A 17,105-nucleotide genomic window follows, 5' to 3' on the forward strand; every position below is an offset into this window, starting at 1 on the left:
CAGGGCTGATGAGTATAGAAGAAATGAGGGAATGGGTCTTTTCAGGTCAACCCCATGCCCAGCCAGTACCCAAAAATCCAACTGGAAATAGAGCAAGTAGCTTGACAGGCTGCAATATAGATTCAATGGTGGAATCTGTAAGAAAATGAGTGCCTTAGAAATAGGAACCTCACAGCCAGTCCCAGCTGTACCCTGGGCTGAGAAGGTAAGAAAACTATCAGGAAGTATCCTTACCAGTCCTCAGTCTCCCCATCTATCTTTTTGTCCTGATTTGGAGAAGGTGGGTGTCCACGTTTAACATATTTCAATTCGGTAGTCATAGGTAGCTTCTTTGGAGAAGTGCTTACTATGAACCAGGGGTGGAGAATTGGAGAGGATGATTTTGGAGATTTATTTGTCCCACATGAGAATTAATTTGGCAACTCAAAGGAGTCAAGGGCTGAGGTTTCCTGGACTTCATGGCCACATTATGATCCTAAGATGACCACTAGAGCTCCACCTAGTCAAGAAGAAAGGAAAGGGAGCTGTGGCCAGCTCAGTCCATCCTTTTCAGAAGCATTCTGGATGCCCCACCCCTGCTTACATATCATTGATCAGAACTCTCACATGATTGTCATAGCTGCAAGGGAGTCTGGGAAATGTTTTAGGCTTGGCACATGTCCACCTCATCCCAGGTTTTTTGCCCTGACAGAATAACCACTCCTCTGCTACTCTTTCCCTCCAGGAACCGACACAACGCTCTTTGGCACCTCTTTCCCTCCAGTATAGACAAAACCCTCTTCTCTGGCACCACTTTCCCTGCAGGAACAGACACAGCCCTCTCCCAAGCTACCAAAAAGCCTGCTTGAGGCAGCATAGACCTCATGGCTTCGAAGAGGCCCTTTCAAAACATTTCCCAAAGTCTGGCCACTCAGGTCAGAAGTACGACACCTCACACACACTAAAAACCCGAAACCGCAGCCCTGATAGGGGCAAGGTAAGGGTGAGGTGCAGCAGGATACAGAAGGCATGTGGAGAGGTCTGGCCCCAGTCAGCGCCCCAATCAGACTTCCTTGGCGCCACCAACAGGCTGGGAGAAGACCCGCGCTCACCCTGGGGCGGGAAGGGGTCGGTCGAGGAGAGGGGGTGTGCCAGTAGAGGGACCCTTAGGGCGGCCACTAGCGCATGCGTGCCCCCGCCCCCTCCTCCTCCTCCTCCTCCTCTGGGACTGGTGCACTTCTCCCCCTATCGGTCCTGTCAGAGCTGCGGTGAGTTCGGGTCTCAGCGCAACCTCCTCTCTCAGGACCAAGGTGAGCCAGACGGATGGGCCCTCAGACCAGACCCAGCCTGGGAGGGTTCTCCACCTAGGGCTGTTGAGGGCGCGACCAAGGTGGGGTTTGCGGTACCCTTCGCCTTCCACCACTCTTTTCTGTAGGGCCGGTCATCACATCCCGGCCCCTTCAGCCGCCCGCTTTGTGGAGCCGGAACTGCGCCACAGGCCGTGCTGGGCCAGAAGCGGGACTGCGGACCCACGGACCCAGCCTTGGGGTGGAGGGTCCCTTCCCATGCCATACACCATCCCTGCTAAAGAAAAACTGGCTGAGATGGCCCAGACTGACTGTAGGGTCAGGGTTTTAGGGTGAAACTTGGGAGTCACTTTCTGTCCCAAACTTTCCATAGCACCTGACTTAGTTACGGGAAACATAGTTGAGGTTGTTCTGGGCTAGCCCTGAAAGGGGGATTGTTGTAAGGGCTCACATTAGGCTGGACCCCCACGCTCCCCGAATCTGTGCCACCCCCAACCCCTTCCCCCTTCAGGTAGTTAGACTAACACAAAGGACACACAATGGATGTGATGTGGTCCAGGCAGCAGGGGTGGGGGTGGGGTGCAGCGGCTTGGGGTGAAGAGGTGAATCTCAGGATCTTAAGGGCCTCTTAAGGACACTCTAGTAGCACTTGGCACAGCAAATGGTTCTATATTACTTGGGACCATGAGACCGCTCTGCTGTTGATCTCTGATGGACTGTGGGACCTCAGGCCAGTCACCATCCCCTCAGTTCTCCGAATCTCGCCAGGTGCTTCTCATTGATACAGTGACCATGGTGGTGATAGATAGTCCATGCCTCACCAGAGTGTTAGGGGGACTGAGTATGAGCATTGCAGGAGGGTCACCTGGCACGAGCTAGGTTCTCAGTAAATACCTAGTGCTTTTAGGATTATGGCAATCTGCCAAGAGGGAAGAGCCCATCTCATATGTCCTCACCCTCAAATAAGGGCACCCTCAGATTTCCGTCTGCCCAGGCCCAAAACTGAGGAGTCATCCTTGACCCCTTCCCCTGTCTCTTAAAGTCTCCATAAATCCTGCCAGTTAAGTCTACCTTCAGAATATTCCGGATTCTGACCTCCCCTTTCCACATCTACCACCGTGGCCCACCTGAACTACTGCAGTGGCCTCACTGCTTCCACCCTCTCACCCCCTCCTCTCAGTTTGTCCCCATAGCTGTATCTTCTCCCTCTCTCTGTCTCCCCAATGTTGGGGACCCCCAGAACTATGTCCTGTTTACCTCTTTCCTCATCATGGCCCCCTTTCTGAACGAGCACATCCAACAACTTTTCAGGAATCTCTCCTGGCTGAGTACCTCACAACCAGACCTTTCTCTCCCCTTGTGACCTCCAGGGCCCAAACTCAACAGAAACCCCCAGAGACACTTGAACCCATCCCCGCCCCATCTACTCGCAAACTGCCATTGCCCCCAGGTTTCCGGGGAGACTGGTATCGGCTATTAAGATGCATTTCCTGAGGGCCACACATTGAACTAAGATCAGGATGTGTATTGAATGAGTTAATGGCGACTTGCTATTAATAGCTTAACACTCATTGAGCGCCTGCTGTGTGCCCATCCTCTTCTAATTGCTTGGTGATTTACTTGCTTATCTTGTTTATTGTCTCTTTCTCACTTGTAGAATCTAATTCTCCTAAGGGCAGGGACTTTATTTTGTTTACTGCCACATCCCCACCCCACACCTCCCAACCCCTCCCATCCCCACACCCATCACAATGCCTGGCTTACCGGAATCTTCTTCAAGTATTGAATGAAACTTAAATCATAAGTAAAATGCTAACATCAACCAAGCACCTTCTGCATGCTTATCACCTGTTGCTGAAATATCTTTGTTGTTGTCTGTCTTCCTGACTAGATCGGCAAATGCTTTGAGGGCCAGGGTTTTCTATTTTCCCCCACCTTGCCACACAGTAGGTTCCCTGCAGCAGTATGTTGAATAAGTAATAAAGACTGAGTTTAAGATAATGGCTCACAGACCTCATAATTCACTTATTTATTTGGTTCATTGTCTCCACCTTTTAGAACATACACTCCCTGGGCCCAGGAATTTGCTTAGCATTTACTGTATGTCAGGCACTGTGCTGGGCCGGGGTTATCGATGAAATCTGTGCCATCCCTCCAGAATGGGGCAGGACAGCTAATGGGTAGGAGGTTCCTTCTGGGGGTTAAGAAAAAGTTCTCAGATTATGGTGACGGTTACACAACTTTGTTAGTATACTAAGACATTGAATTGTCCAGTTTAACTAGGTTAACTTTTAAAGTATATCTCAATGAAGCTGTTTTTAAAATTCCTGCCTTCACAGAGTTTATGTTGTACAAGGGAATGAGAGAAAAAGAACTAACAGCATAAGTACTGTATATAGCATATTAGGTGATTAGCACACACTTGGCACTCAGTAAATGTTGACTCATTTACACCAGCTGCCCCCTTGCCCACATGGTGTCCTCGCCTAGCCGAACCTATGCCTCCCTTCCTTCTGCCATTGCTTTCTTCTCTTCCTACTTGCAGGGCCTGCTGTCCACATCTCTTCCCTGAGCATGGCGCCACCAAAAAAGTCTAATGTGTTTGATCTGGGCCTGGGTACATGGAATGCAAGTGCCCAACAGGAGAGCCACAGTGCTCAGGCACCTTCCAGGGCTGTTGGCAAGCTGCCAGAGTATAAGGCAGTGGTTGTGGGTGCAAGTGGTGTGGGCAAGAGTGCACTGACCATCCAGCTGAACCATGAGTGCTTTGTGGAAGACTATGACCCGACAATCCAGGATTCCTACTGGAAGGAGGTGACCCTGGACCAAGGAGGCTGCATTCTGAATGTGTTGGATACAGCTGGGCAGACCATTCATAAGGCCCTACGTGACCAATGCCTGGCTGCTGGGGATGGTGTGCTGTGTGTCTTTGCCCTCGATGACCCCTCATCTCTAACCCAGCTGCAGCAGATGCGGGCCACCTGGGGCCCTCACTATTCCCGGCCCCTTGTCCTTGTGGGCAACAAGTGCGACCTTGTGACCACCAAAGGAGATACTCATGCTGCTGCTATAGCCCTCGCAAAGAGCTGGGGGGCCCCTTTCCTGGAGACCTCAGCTAAAACACGGCAAGGTGTGGAGGAGGCCTTTACCCTGCTCATCCGTGAGATCCAAAGGGTCCGGGAGGCTGAGGCAGCATCAGGTGGGGCTAAGTCCCGGCACCATAAGACCATGTGCCACTGTGGCTGTTCTGTGGCCTGAAGGTCTTGGTCAAGAAAAGTGGACCATCCCCCAGGCCAGGGTGATGCTTCCTTGATATGACAACACCAAGCAAGTAGCTGTGAGACACTGGGTGTACTTGGGATCGATGGACCCCTCTTCTGGGGAGGTTTTCAATTTGGTGATGGGCTTTTTGTTAATGTGGAACATACTGTTGGTTATGTTCTGTCAGGTTGAGAGATTTTGTGCAAAACAAAATAAATGTTCTCAGGTTTCAAAGCTGCCTCCATGCCCAGCATTATGTGGGTGGGTGTGAAACTGGTGAGAATATTACTTGAATTGTGAGAACTCTTTCATTCAAGAAATGTGGGGGAGCCTACAGTGTGCCAGGTCCTGCTTTGGGTGCAAAGGAGGTAGAGTCACACAAGACACAAGAAAATCCCTACACTTGTACATACTACATAAAGCTATATATTAAAGGCAGGTGATGGGAAGCCTTATTGAGTAGGTGACATTTGAGCAAAAAACGCAGATAACTAGGCACAGGGAATAAATAGCAGGTGCAAAGACCATGATCACGAACCAGCTACCAACACTTAAACTCCCAATATCTTCAGGACTATGTAGGAGTACAGATAGAGTGGCCTCTATACAATAGAAATGAATATTTAAGTGTTGCAAATCAAGCTAACAAATGTAAAGAAAGATATGTTCTATCCTCTTCCCTTGACAAATAACTTTCTTAATGACCTGGAGGTCCAGGTTCTAACTTCTGGTATTCAGAATTTCATGCCAGGATATGAGTGGGTTGGGAAGGCTGAGACTTGGCTTTGCAGTCCACTCTCTCACCCCGGTCGCCCCTCCCCACATAAGGCACTCTGGTGCAGGTGGAAGCGCCAGGCAGCATGGCCAAGGCTCTACTCACACTTCACTAACAGCCACTTGGTGTTAGGATGGACCCTGGAAGGTGCTGCTGCAGGCCCTTGAAAGGGGCTCCCCATACCTGAGTGAAGCCTAGAAATGGGGTTCAGGATCTGGGTGGGCGCTGCCACTGAGGCACATGCTGGGAGGGGGTCTCTAAAGAGCCGGACCAAGGTCAGGGGCCACTCTTCAGATCTAAGGACTGCCATCACCACCCAGCCGCTAGAAACTGCAACTCACAGTCCTGTGCATAGCTGCTTCAGAACATTTATTGTGGGGCCAGGGGTTGGGATCTTGGGGAGTTCCTAGGGCAGCAACTGAGGCTGGTGGGGACGTGCCGACCAAGAGCAGCGGGGGTGTCAGGAGAGGGGCGACAATGGGCCCTCGCCGGCGGGGGCACAGTCTTGCCGGCGAAGAGCAGTCGGGGTGGTGGGGGAGGGGCGGCTCCGGACCCAAGGGCGCGCAGGATCCCGCCGGTGCTCAGGGAGGCAAGAGGCGGCGTGCTGGGGGTGCGGGGGTCTCCAGGCGTTTCACGCGCAGCAGGGCCCCCAGCACACCCTCAGGGGGTACATCAGGACCCAGATCCTGGTCGGCGGCGCGGCGGAGGCGGCGGCGCTGGGCAACCACAGACTCTGAATCCGCGCTTCCCGTAAGGATCCGACCCAACAAGTACCTGCAGGGGAGCAGAACCGATGCAGTGAGGCTATGTGGGCGTGTCAACGCCCGGGCCCTAGGACCCAGGTGGCCCTTCAACCCCATAGTGTCTGGGGACCCGCCTTTCCCAGTCCATTGCTTTGAGAAAATGTCCCCGCCTCCCTATCCTGCCCCCCAGAAACCCGGCTTGGGAGTCCCCATCCCTGGGCCCGAGTGCACGTCCCCCAATAACCCACCAGCCAGGAATCTCTATCCCCACACCCTAGGTCCAGGGCCTCACTCCCTCAGAACACACAGGCGTTCTCACTTCCACCCCAGGATGCAGGCTCCCACCCATGCCGGGTCAGCTACCTTAGCAGTTCGGGGTCCACATCTGGTGTGTCGTCACCGGCATCCTCGGCCTCGGAGCCCACTGGACCATCGTCATAGATTGGGGGCCTGGGTCGGAGTGCAGTGGCGGGGACAGGGGCGGGAACCAGCTGTGCTGCGAGGGCTGCAGGATCCAGGCGGGCGCGGAGCAGGGCGCGGGCCAACTGCGCAGCGGGCGCGTCAGGATCGTCCTCCAGGGCCGGGGCCAGGTCGGTAGTGCGAGAAGCGCCCCAGACGCGCAAGAGCTGCGCCAGTACTCGTGCCTGCTGATCCTCGGCCTCCTGCGCCTCGGCACGCGCTCGCTCCTGCCGTTCGGCCTCCAGCAGGTGCGCCAGCGCCCGCGCCAGCTCCTGCACGACCTCCACTGCCTCGCCCCGGGCCGCTGCCCGCCGAAAGCGGCGGGGAGCGCCAGCCTCCCCCAAGGGCGGCGAGGCTGCGCCCAGGTGTCGGGGCTCCTGCCGAAAAACGATGTAGGAGGAAAGACGGCGCCCGTCAGGCCAGGGACCTCCAACATGGGGGTCTCCAAAGGCACCGTGGCCCCCTCATATATACCCAGGTACCCCTAAGACCACTGGAGACCCCCAAATATCTCCATATACATTTAAGACCACAAAAGACCCCAAGTACCTCCCCGCGCCCCGTCCCACCACACACACAATTTCCTAGTGACTGAGAACTTGCCTCAGGACTTCTGGACACAAGGTTTCTTTATAGGAGGGGCAATGGTAGATATGTCAGCTATAAATTTTTCTACGACAATATTATGGACAATAGGAATGTATATGTTTGCATTTTATAGGTTCTTATTGTCCACTTGTTTTACCTAAGAGGTACCAGACTGTTCACACCTTGCTTTTTGAAATCTATATCTACACCAGTTCCTTAAAAACAAACTTTCTTTTTTCCTTTTTTCTCTCTTCCTTTAGTCTTCTGCATTGAATACACTTTGTGTGTGTGTACAAGTCTTCTTTACTTAACCAGTCTTCAACTAACGAACATTTAGGGTGTTTCCAATCTTTTGCTATCCTATAAACAATGCTAGAATGAATAACGATGTTATATATCATTTGGCATGTATACAAGTCTGTCTTTAGAATAAATTGACTAATTAGCAGTTCAGAGAGTTTTGAAACAATTTCAGTAAGTTTAAATAAGTAAAAGAGGGTATCAAAAGTACAAGCCAGGACATAAAACTGACCATGAACGAAGATTTGAAAAAGAAACATCTAGAACATCTAAAGATATATTTTAAATAAAATTAAAAATTAAAAGGGCAAGTTAAACAGAAGGTTAGACACAGCACAGGAAATAACAGGATTGAACAAAGCTTAGAAACAGATCCACACATATTGACACTGGCTACATGACAGAGGTGGCACTGGAGAGCGATGGGGACAGGTCGAACTCCAATAAATCATACAGGAACAACTGATCCAAATTTGAGGAAATGAAAAAGGAAAGACAAATAATGACTACATTATTGACTACATCATCCCTGCCTGGGTGACTCAGTTGGTTGGAGCATCCTCCCGTACACCAAGAGGTTGCGGGTTTGATTCCGGTCAGGGCACATACCTAGGTTGCATGCTCAATCCCCAGTCTGGGAACATATGGGAGGCAACTGATCAATGTTTCTCTATCACACTGATGTCTCTCTCTCTCTCTCTCTCTCAAATCAAATCAATAAAAATATATCCTTAGGTGAGGATTGTTTTTTTTTACTTTTTAAAAGATTTTATTTATTTATTTTTAGAGAGGGAAGGGAGGGAGAAAGAGACAGAAACTTCAATGTGCGGTTGCTGGGGGCCGTGGCCTGCAACTCAGGCATGTGCCCTGACTGGGAATTGAACCTGCGACACTTTGGTTTGCAGCCCGAGCTCAATCCACTGAGCTACACCAGCCAGGGCGGATTGTTTTTTTTAAATGACTACATTAAAATTAAGAATTTCTTTTTGTCTGAAGACACCATAAAAAGAATGAAGAGGAAATCAGAGTAGGGGAAGATTCCTGCAATACAAACCATCAATAAAAGATTAGTATCCAATATTCAAAGAATGTCTAAAAAGCAATAAAACAGGCAAAATTCATGATCAAGTATTTCACAAAAAGGAAACAAAAGCAGTTACTAAATATATGAAACATAGTGAACTTCATTAGTAATCAGGGAAATGCAAATTAAAATGTCAGTGAGATGCTATGCATAATATAGCCAAAAGATTGCTAACAAATTAAGAACTCTAAAAATGCCCAATGTTGACATGGATATGGGAAAAATGGAAACTCTTATACATTGCCCATTGGCAATCAATTGCCAAAATAAATTTGAAGAACATTTTGGCAATGTCTAAAAAGATGTGCATCTCCTATGACCCACTTCTGGGGTGTTATACTCCAGTGTAGCATTTGTGCATATGCTACTGGACACAAGTTCATTAGCATTTACAGCAGCACTGTTTGTAATAGTATAAAAGTGGAGGAAGGGCCCTGACTGGTGTGGCTCAATGGACTGAGCGCGGGCCTGCAAACCAAATGGTCACCAGTGCAGTTCCCAATCGGGGCACATGCCTGGGTTTCGGACCAGGTCCCCAGTAAGGGGGTGTGCAAGAGGTAACCACACACTGATGTTTCTCTCCCTCTCTTTCCCTTTCTCTTGTCCTCTGGAAATAAATAAAATATTTTTTTAAAAAGTAGAGGAAGGGGGGGGGGAAGAAAAGCCTAGAAACAACCCAAATGTCTACTGACATATTGAGAGTGCATCCATAAAGCATGATATACTCATATACTAATGATATACTCATAGGATAAAATATTTTGCAGCACTATAAAATGAATTATAGCCACACACTTTAATGTTGAGGTATCTTACAACCAGTGTAGAGAGAAAAACAAGAAAAGCAGGTTGCAAAATTGCACTGCAGACTGCCTGCGACTAACAGTCACCTGATGACTCCCTAGTGACCCCTAGTGACAACCAGAGGCCAGACACCAATATGGTTACATTTCTATGAGAAAAAACTGAGCAAGATACTGTGTATGTCATAAGGTATAAACAAAAGTAAGGGATCAATGAACAGAAAATAGAGGATAATGTTTATGGAGGAAAGGGGCTTACGTGGGGAGGGGTACCATGGGCTTCTAAATATTGGTCACACTCTATTTCTTAAACGGAGTAATAAATACCCATGGGAGTTATTTTATCATTATTCCTTATATTGCACATATATCTTAACTATATTGTGTCATATATAATATTTCATAGTTTTTAAATACTCCAGTTCTGAAGAGTTAGAGGAGGATGTGCGCCAAGTGCCCTTGGCACCCACCACCCCTCAGCCCCTATGGAATCATGCTCACCAGCAATCACAGCCTCACACACATACACACATGGACTGACAGGCCTCAAGATGTCACATAGGCAATCGAACAATGCACACGTTCACCCACGGCTGCTCGTGCAGTTACAATCGCCAAACTATCCACATGCAAGGCCACACACCACCCCCTTAAAGACACGATGCAGCACAGAGAGAGTATGGCTCCTCTTCCCACAATGACATAGCTCCACAAAGAAACAGGGAGAAACAGCCTCATGAACACACACAAAATCCTAGTCACTCAGTCCAACAGAACCAAAATGGGATGTGCAGATGGTGAAGCAAAGATCACGCCCTCCCAAACAAAAATGGAATCACACGCGCGCGCGTACACACACACACACACACACACAAACACAGACACACCCAAAGGTCACGTCATCGCTACAGAATTCACAAACATGCACACGGTGTTACTGCGAAACTACACACAGAAGCAGCCCTAGCATCACACACACTGCACACCTAGAACTATAATGACATTTTTGTATGGACGCTTGGAAGCGCTCACATCAAAGGACACACACTTACAAGGACAGCCCACCCTCACTGCCCCACCCCCACCCCGTCATCACATCACATCATGCCCGCACACAAATCGATGCGCTTATTCCCTTCCTTAATTCGCACCAGTGCCAATGGACAGCGCCACCGGCGCCAGGCGGGAGGAATGGGCAGGGCGCAGTTGCTGGCCAAACCCAGGATACCTCTACCCGCACACTCAGAGACCAAGCCCGGCCCCGGGGGCGCTGGCATGGCCTGGGCGCGAACTGGCTGCGGGACCCCGGGCCATCCTGGCCAGTGTCTCCGCACCTCCCCGGGGCTGGGACAGGAGATGCTGAGGAAGCATTCTCCCCCTCCCCGCCCCCCACCCCTTACCCTACCGGGTCGCACCTTTACCGGCCGTGCGCAGACAGCCACGGGAGGCCGAAGTAATCCTAACAGGAGCAGCATCAAAAGGCCGACGCCCCCGGCCCTCGGCCCGCCGAGCAGTGGCGATCCCGCCATGCTGCCCTCGCGAGCCGGGCTCCGGGCAGGCGGACTGGCTGGCAAATGCGCAGAGCCTGAGCTACAGGGCCAGGCTGCGGTGCTCTGCGCGGCTGCGCACTCCCGGGCCCCTTGCCATCCCTTGCCCACCCCCTTACGCAGGCGCATCCTTGGAGCTCGCGCTGCTTTTCTGTTCTGCCGGTCACCCTGGAGATGCCCAAGGGGCAAGGTGGAGAGCTGGGGACTGTGATGGCGGTTACCATGGCACTTGGAGGACAGTTGTCCGGGCAACAGACCTTGCTGTCGCCTTCGCAGACAGGACAGATTGACTCAGCTGAGTGAAATGGGGATCTGGTTCCCATCTCTTCTGCCTTGAAGAAGAGATAAATGACTGTTCACTGGATAAACAGTTTACCACTCACCTCTATGGAAGCGGCCCTTTACAGGTCCGTAAATTCAGTCCAAGTTATGTGACCATGGACAGGTCAGTTCACCGTTCTAAGGCTCAACTCCTCACCTGCGTAACTAGTAACTGCTTCACATAGTGACTTTGGAATTTTAATAAAAATGGCATTTAGTAGGAGCTCAATAAATGATCCTTTTCATGCTGTCCTTGTCTCTTTCCTATTATCTTCATCTCTCTATGGCTCTCCGTGGTTCTTTGTCCTGTGCCCATAAGTCTCTGTCTCCTTCTCCCATCCCTCTCTCCTTGCCTCTGACTCTTTCTCTCCCTTTATCTCCACAGCCCTCCTGCTATCCCTGTCTTTATTTTACAATCTGTATCTACTTCTTTTCCCATAGCTACATAGACAGGTATATACATAGGTAAGTTTTACCCATACATTGTTCCAGAAAGGATTTCAAGCTACTTAAAATGATATGTCAAAGGGGGGAAAAAACTTTGGTAAAATTTGTGTATCCATTGGGGCAAAAAACGTTGGGAAGGAAATGTTAGTGGTTATGTATGGGTAAGGAGATAACTAATGATATGTCACTTTCTCCTTTATGCTCTCTTTGTTGTCTGAAAAAATGTTTCAATGAGTATGCAACAGATAAAAATAAAGATATTTTTATTTTGGAGTTAAAATGAAGTATGGTAACATGCCAAAAATTAAAATAAAGAAAAGAAAGACCCATTTATTTTGCTGTGAGTATATCTAATCCACTGATAATACCTGCCTCTATCTCCTCAGTATTACAAACAACTTTACAATGAAAATCCTTATGTACTTATGAACCTGAAGATTATATAACCAAGGATAGTGTGATGGACACACATGTAAGGTGGCTCCCACGGTCCTTGCCTTCTGGCATTCACATCCTTGAGTGCATGCATGACTAAAGGGGACCAGATACACATGAATGCATGTATGTAATTATGTTAAAAATGAATTTGAGACAGACACCTGGTCATTTCAAAGGAAGAGACTTTCACGCCCTTGCTGGTTTGGATGAAGCAAGTGGTCACTTTGTGGAACCTCATGCAGTAAGGAACAAAGGGTGGCCTCCAGGAGACAGCCAGCAAGAAATTGAAGCCCTCAGTCCAACAACCACAAAAACTAAATTCCTCCCACAACCTGAGTTTGGAAGCAAATCCTTCCCCATTCAGACCTCAGATGAAACTGAAGCCCCAGACAACACCTTCATTTCAGCTTTGTGAGACCAGAGAATCCAGTTAAGCAACACCCTGACTCCTGACCCACAAAAACTATAAGATGATGTTGTTGTATGTTGTTATAAGCCAAGAAGTTTGTGGTAATATTGTTACACTATAATAGAAAACTAGTATAAATGGGATATATTAGACCTCTATAGAGAAAATGTTAAGACTTCATTAAAAGGTACAAAAGATTATCTGAATAAATCAAGACACATTTGACACTCTTGGATGAGACAATTTCATATTCTAAAGATTTCAATGACATCCAAATTAATATATAATTTTAGTATAACCTCAATTTAAATCTCAGATGAATATGTTAAGGAAAACCAATAAAACTTATTTTTTAAACATATATAAAGAGTTTACACAAAAACTTGTACATGAATGTTAAAAGCAACATTTTTCATAGTAACCATTAAGTAGAAACAACCCAAATGTCCATCAACTGATGAATGGATAGACAAAATGAGGTGTATATCCATTCATTGGAATGTTACTCACCCATAAAAAGAAATGTAGCACTGATACATGCTGCAATATGAATGAAACTTGAAAATATGCTAACTTCAAGAAGCCAGACACAAAAAGCCACATACTGTATGTGAAATGTCCAGAATAAGCAAATCTATAGTGATAGAAAGCTGATTAGTGGTTGCCAGAGACATGGGGGAGAAACTGCTAATGGGTACAGGGTTTCTCTTTGAGGTAGTGAAAATGCTCTGGTATCAGATAGTGGTGATGGTTGCACAACTTAGCAAACATACTAAAAACCATTGAGTTGTTCACCTTAAAATGGTGAGCTTTAGCTCTGAACAGCGTAGCTCAGTTGGTTGAGTGTCCTCCTGCAATGCAAAAGGTCAGGCAGACTGTCCTTTTGATTCCTGGTCAGGGCACATGCCTGGGTTGAGGGCCTGGTACCTGGTTGGGAGCATGTAAGAGGCAACCAATCTATGTTTCTCTCTCATGTTGATGTTTCTCACCCTCTCTTTCTCCCTCCCTACCACTCTTTCTAAAAGAAATAAAATCTTTTTTTAAAAATGGTAAGCTTTATAGCATGTCAATTATATCTCTATAAAGAAATATCTATATCAAAGATTAAGGCTCTGTGAGTATCTAAACCAGTTCTGCAGAGGGGGAAATATCATGTCACACCTGTCAGAATAACTCATCAATAAGCCAACAAATAACAAGTGTTGATGAGGATGTGGAGAAAAGGAACCCTCTGTGCACTGTTGGTGGGAATGTAGATTGGTGCAGCCACTGTGGAAAGCAGTATGGAGATTATGGAAAAAAAATTAAAAGTAGAGCTACTTAAGACATAGTAATTCCTCTTCTGGGTATTTATCTGAAGACATCCAAAACACTACTTTGAAAAGATACACGCATCCCTATGTTTATTGCAGCATTATTTACAGTAACCAAAATATGGAAGCAACCCAAATGTTTATCAATAGGCTGGATAAAGAAAATGTGGTACATAAGTAGAGTGGACTATTACTCAGCCATAAAAAGAATGAAGTCTTACCATTTGAGACAACATGGATGGACCTAGAGGGTATTATGCCAAATGATAAAAGTCAGACAGAGAAAGACAAATACCATATATTTGTTGAATCTACAAAACAAAATAAATGAACAAACAAAATAGAAATAGACTCACAGATACAGAGAAAAATGATGGTTGCCAGATGGGAGGGAATTTGGGAGGCTGGGTGAAGGGGGTGAAGGGATTAAGAAGTACAAACAGGCAGCTACAAAATATTCACAAGGATGTCAAGTACAGCATAGGGAATATAGTCAATGATAATGTAATAACTATGTACAGTGCCAGGTGGATACTAGATTTATTAAAGGGATCACTTTGCAAGTTATATAAATGTCTAATCAGTATGCTATAAACTTGAAAATATATAAAATATAACACTAATGGCAACAGTAATTGAAAAAATAAAATTAAAAAGAATATAAATAGCTAAAAAATTTCTGTAAAAGTTGAGTAGAGAAGATGGGCTTTACCTGCCAGATATTGGGTTGTGTTATGAGGCCCGAAAGGTAAATGGAGTTAGCAAAACAGGGACAAAATAAGCTGGAGCCCTACCTTTCACCACATATAAATGATAACTCCAAGCAGGTTAAAGACCTTAATATAAAAGGAAATCATGTAAATTAACTGGTGACCTGTTAATTTACTGTAAAATATACTATGTGACCTAAGAATGCAGAAAGACTTCTTGGATAAAACTTCAAAAGCACAAACCTCAGGGGAGAATGTTGATGACAATGTACACATCAAAACATACAATTTCTATTTAACAAAAGACCACATCCACAAAGTTAACAGAGGTGACAGCTGGGAAATATTTGCCATGCCTGAAATGACAAGAGGTGGGACATCCAGAATATAAAGGGGACTTTGGGAAATCAGCAAGAAAAAGACAGGCAGGTCACACAAGAGGAAATCCATGAGGTTATCAGACATATGAAGACATGCTCAATTTTACTAATGATTAGAAAAGTGAAAACAAATTTAAAACAGTGAAATAGTACCTTACACCCATCATACTGGCAATAATTAGAAAACTGAATCACTCCAAGTACTGGTGGGCATGTGGAGATATAGAAACCCTCAAGTACTATGGGTGAGGTTCTGGGCTTGAACAGCTATTCTGGACCGTTATCTAGCAGCCCTTAATCAGTAAACCTTACGCTAGAGTTCTCAAGTACATACACAGTGGTTAAGAAGATCTACCACCCAGCCCTGACTGGTGTGGCTCAGTTGGTTGGGTGTCATCTGATGAAGCCAAGGGTCACCAGTTTGATTCCGGGTCAGGGCACATGCCTAGGTTGTGGGTCCAATCCCTGGTTGGGGTGAGTATGAGAGGCAGACGATTGATGTTTCTGTCACACATTGATGTTTCTCTCCCTTTCTTTCGCCCACTCTCCCCTTCTCTCTAAAATAAATAAATAAAATATTTTTTAAAAAAGAAGAAGGAGAAGGTCCAGCCCTGGCTGGTGTGGATTGAGTTTCTTACTGGCTTCAGAACTGAAAGGTTTGACTCCCAGTCAGGGCACATGCCTGGGTTGTGGGCCAAGTCCCCAGTTGGGGGTGTGTAAGAGGCAGCCAATGGACATTTATTTCTCTCACACACTGATGTTTGTCTCCCTCTCTTTTTCCCTCCCTTTCCCTCTCTCTCTCTTTCTCTCTCTCTCTCTCTCTCTCAAAGAAAGAAAGAAAGAAAGAAAGAAAGAAAGAAAGAAAGAAAGAAAGAAAGAAAGAGAAAGGGAAGGGAAGGAAAGGTCTACTATCTATAGTGAATGGGGTCTGGGAAAATTTCCTCTGAGAAAGGGTATCAGTGCTGAGAACTAAAGGTTGGGAAGGAGTTACTGGGGAGATGGATGTAAGGGGACAGCATCTCAGACAGAGGGAAACGTGCAACAACAGGATCTAAGGTGAAGCAGCATGGCACATTCAAGGAAGTGAAGTGGGGCCTGTGAGTTTGAAGCACAGCAGTTATATGTTCTCATTTCTCTCACCTTTTCTGTGAACCTAAAACAGCTCTAAATAAGTAAAGTCTTTTAAAAAAGAGGCTGTTACTCTCTATGGCCATATCACCCTGAACGCACCTGATCTCATCTAATAAGAGGCTGTTATGAAAAGAGCAATCAATAGACACAGGGCTGAATACACAGAATGGACACAATGGAAGACAGAATTAGTAACCTGGAAAATAATTTTGGAGAAGCATCTCAAATATGAGGATACCAAAAGACCAAGAGATAGACAGTAGAAAAGGAAAATTAATAGCCATGAAAGATTGATATTGAAAATTCAACATGCATCCTTCCTTCCCTAGTGCATTTGCAATGCTATCTTTATTCAGAATCAGCTTCTCCCTTGAGCACTTCATGTAAATGTAGCCAAGGCCTGCAGACATTACTCTCTAACATTACACCCTGTTCATTCTCTTTATTGCATTTACTGCAGCCTGTATTTATGTATTTATTACTTGGCTACTTCTTTCCTCCATTAGAATATGTTTATTGATGTTTTGAGAGGAAGGGAGAGAGATAGAGAGGGAGGGACAGAGAGAAACATTGATGTGAGAGAAAAACATCAATTGGTTGCTTCCCATGTGCGCCCAGACCAGGGGTCGAACCCACAACACTTTGGTGGATGGGGCAATGCTCTAACCAGCTGAGACACCTGGTCAAAGCTAAAAACTCGGTATAATTTTAAACATCAGAAATTCTATAGCCATTATCATCCATAATCTCTCAAATTTACAGGGACTAAAGTGTTGCCATTAGCTTTGATGACAATCAGACCTAATCCCTCTGCAGACCGCCTCTAGTTAGTTAATTCTGAGTTGATAACAGACTCCTCACAGTGGTAATTTCACTTGGAACCATAGAGTCTACCTCGTTAGAAGACAATGTGATTTAATTCTACTTGAGACTCAGATGACGCCTCCAGTTGTCTGCATTTCTGATGTTTCCATTTAAACAAAGCCTGCCTGCGTGATCAAAGGGAAAATCCCCCTGGAGCAGCAATGAAAAACATCTTACTAATAGGCTTCAAACTGAGAACTGTTAGGAATTCTCCAAAAGCTGATGACTCCAGAAGTGGACAGCTTT

General features: G+C 46.6%; 2 protein-coding genes across 3 annotated transcripts; one reads left to right on the forward strand and one right to left on the reverse strand.

Moving 5' to 3' along the window:
• The first annotated feature begins 3,860 nt into the window (after positions 1 to 3,860).
• Positions 3,861 to 4,544, forward strand: ERAS (ES cell expressed Ras). The gene has a single exon (XM_045860394.1). The coding sequence runs from the start codon at positions 3,861 to 3,863 to the stop codon at positions 4,542 to 4,544; it is 684 nt and encodes a 227-aa protein (XP_045716350.1).
• A 1,131-nt stretch (positions 4,545 to 5,675) lies between these two features.
• PCSK1N (proprotein convertase subtilisin/kexin type 1 inhibitor) lies at positions 5,676 to 10,942 on the reverse strand. 2 transcript variants are annotated; one of them, XM_045860562.1, is made up of 3 exons: positions 10,721 to 10,942; positions 6,429 to 6,901; positions 5,676 to 6,096 (listed from the first exon to the last, which is right to left on the reverse strand). In XM_045860562.1, exons 1-3 carry the CDS (start codon positions 10,826 to 10,828, stop codon positions 5,904 to 5,906), a joined length of 774 nt encoding a protein of 257 aa, XP_045716518.1. In that variant the 5' UTR covers positions 10,829 to 10,942; the 3' UTR covers positions 5,676 to 5,903. The 2 variants fall into 2 exon arrangements, with proteins under 2 accessions (XP_045716518.1, XP_045716517.1); XM_045860561.1 differs by having other exon boundaries at positions 10,715 to 10,941.
• Positions 10,943 to 17,105: the final 6,163 nt, after the last annotated feature.

Source organism: Phyllostomus hastatus, unplaced genomic scaffold (genome assembly GCF_019186645.2).
Source record: "Phyllostomus hastatus isolate PE091 unplaced genomic scaffold, TTU_PhHast_1.1 phas_scaffold_200, whole genome shotgun sequence".
Lineage (NCBI taxonomy): Eukaryota > Metazoa > Chordata > Mammalia > Chiroptera > Phyllostomidae > Phyllostomus > Phyllostomus hastatus.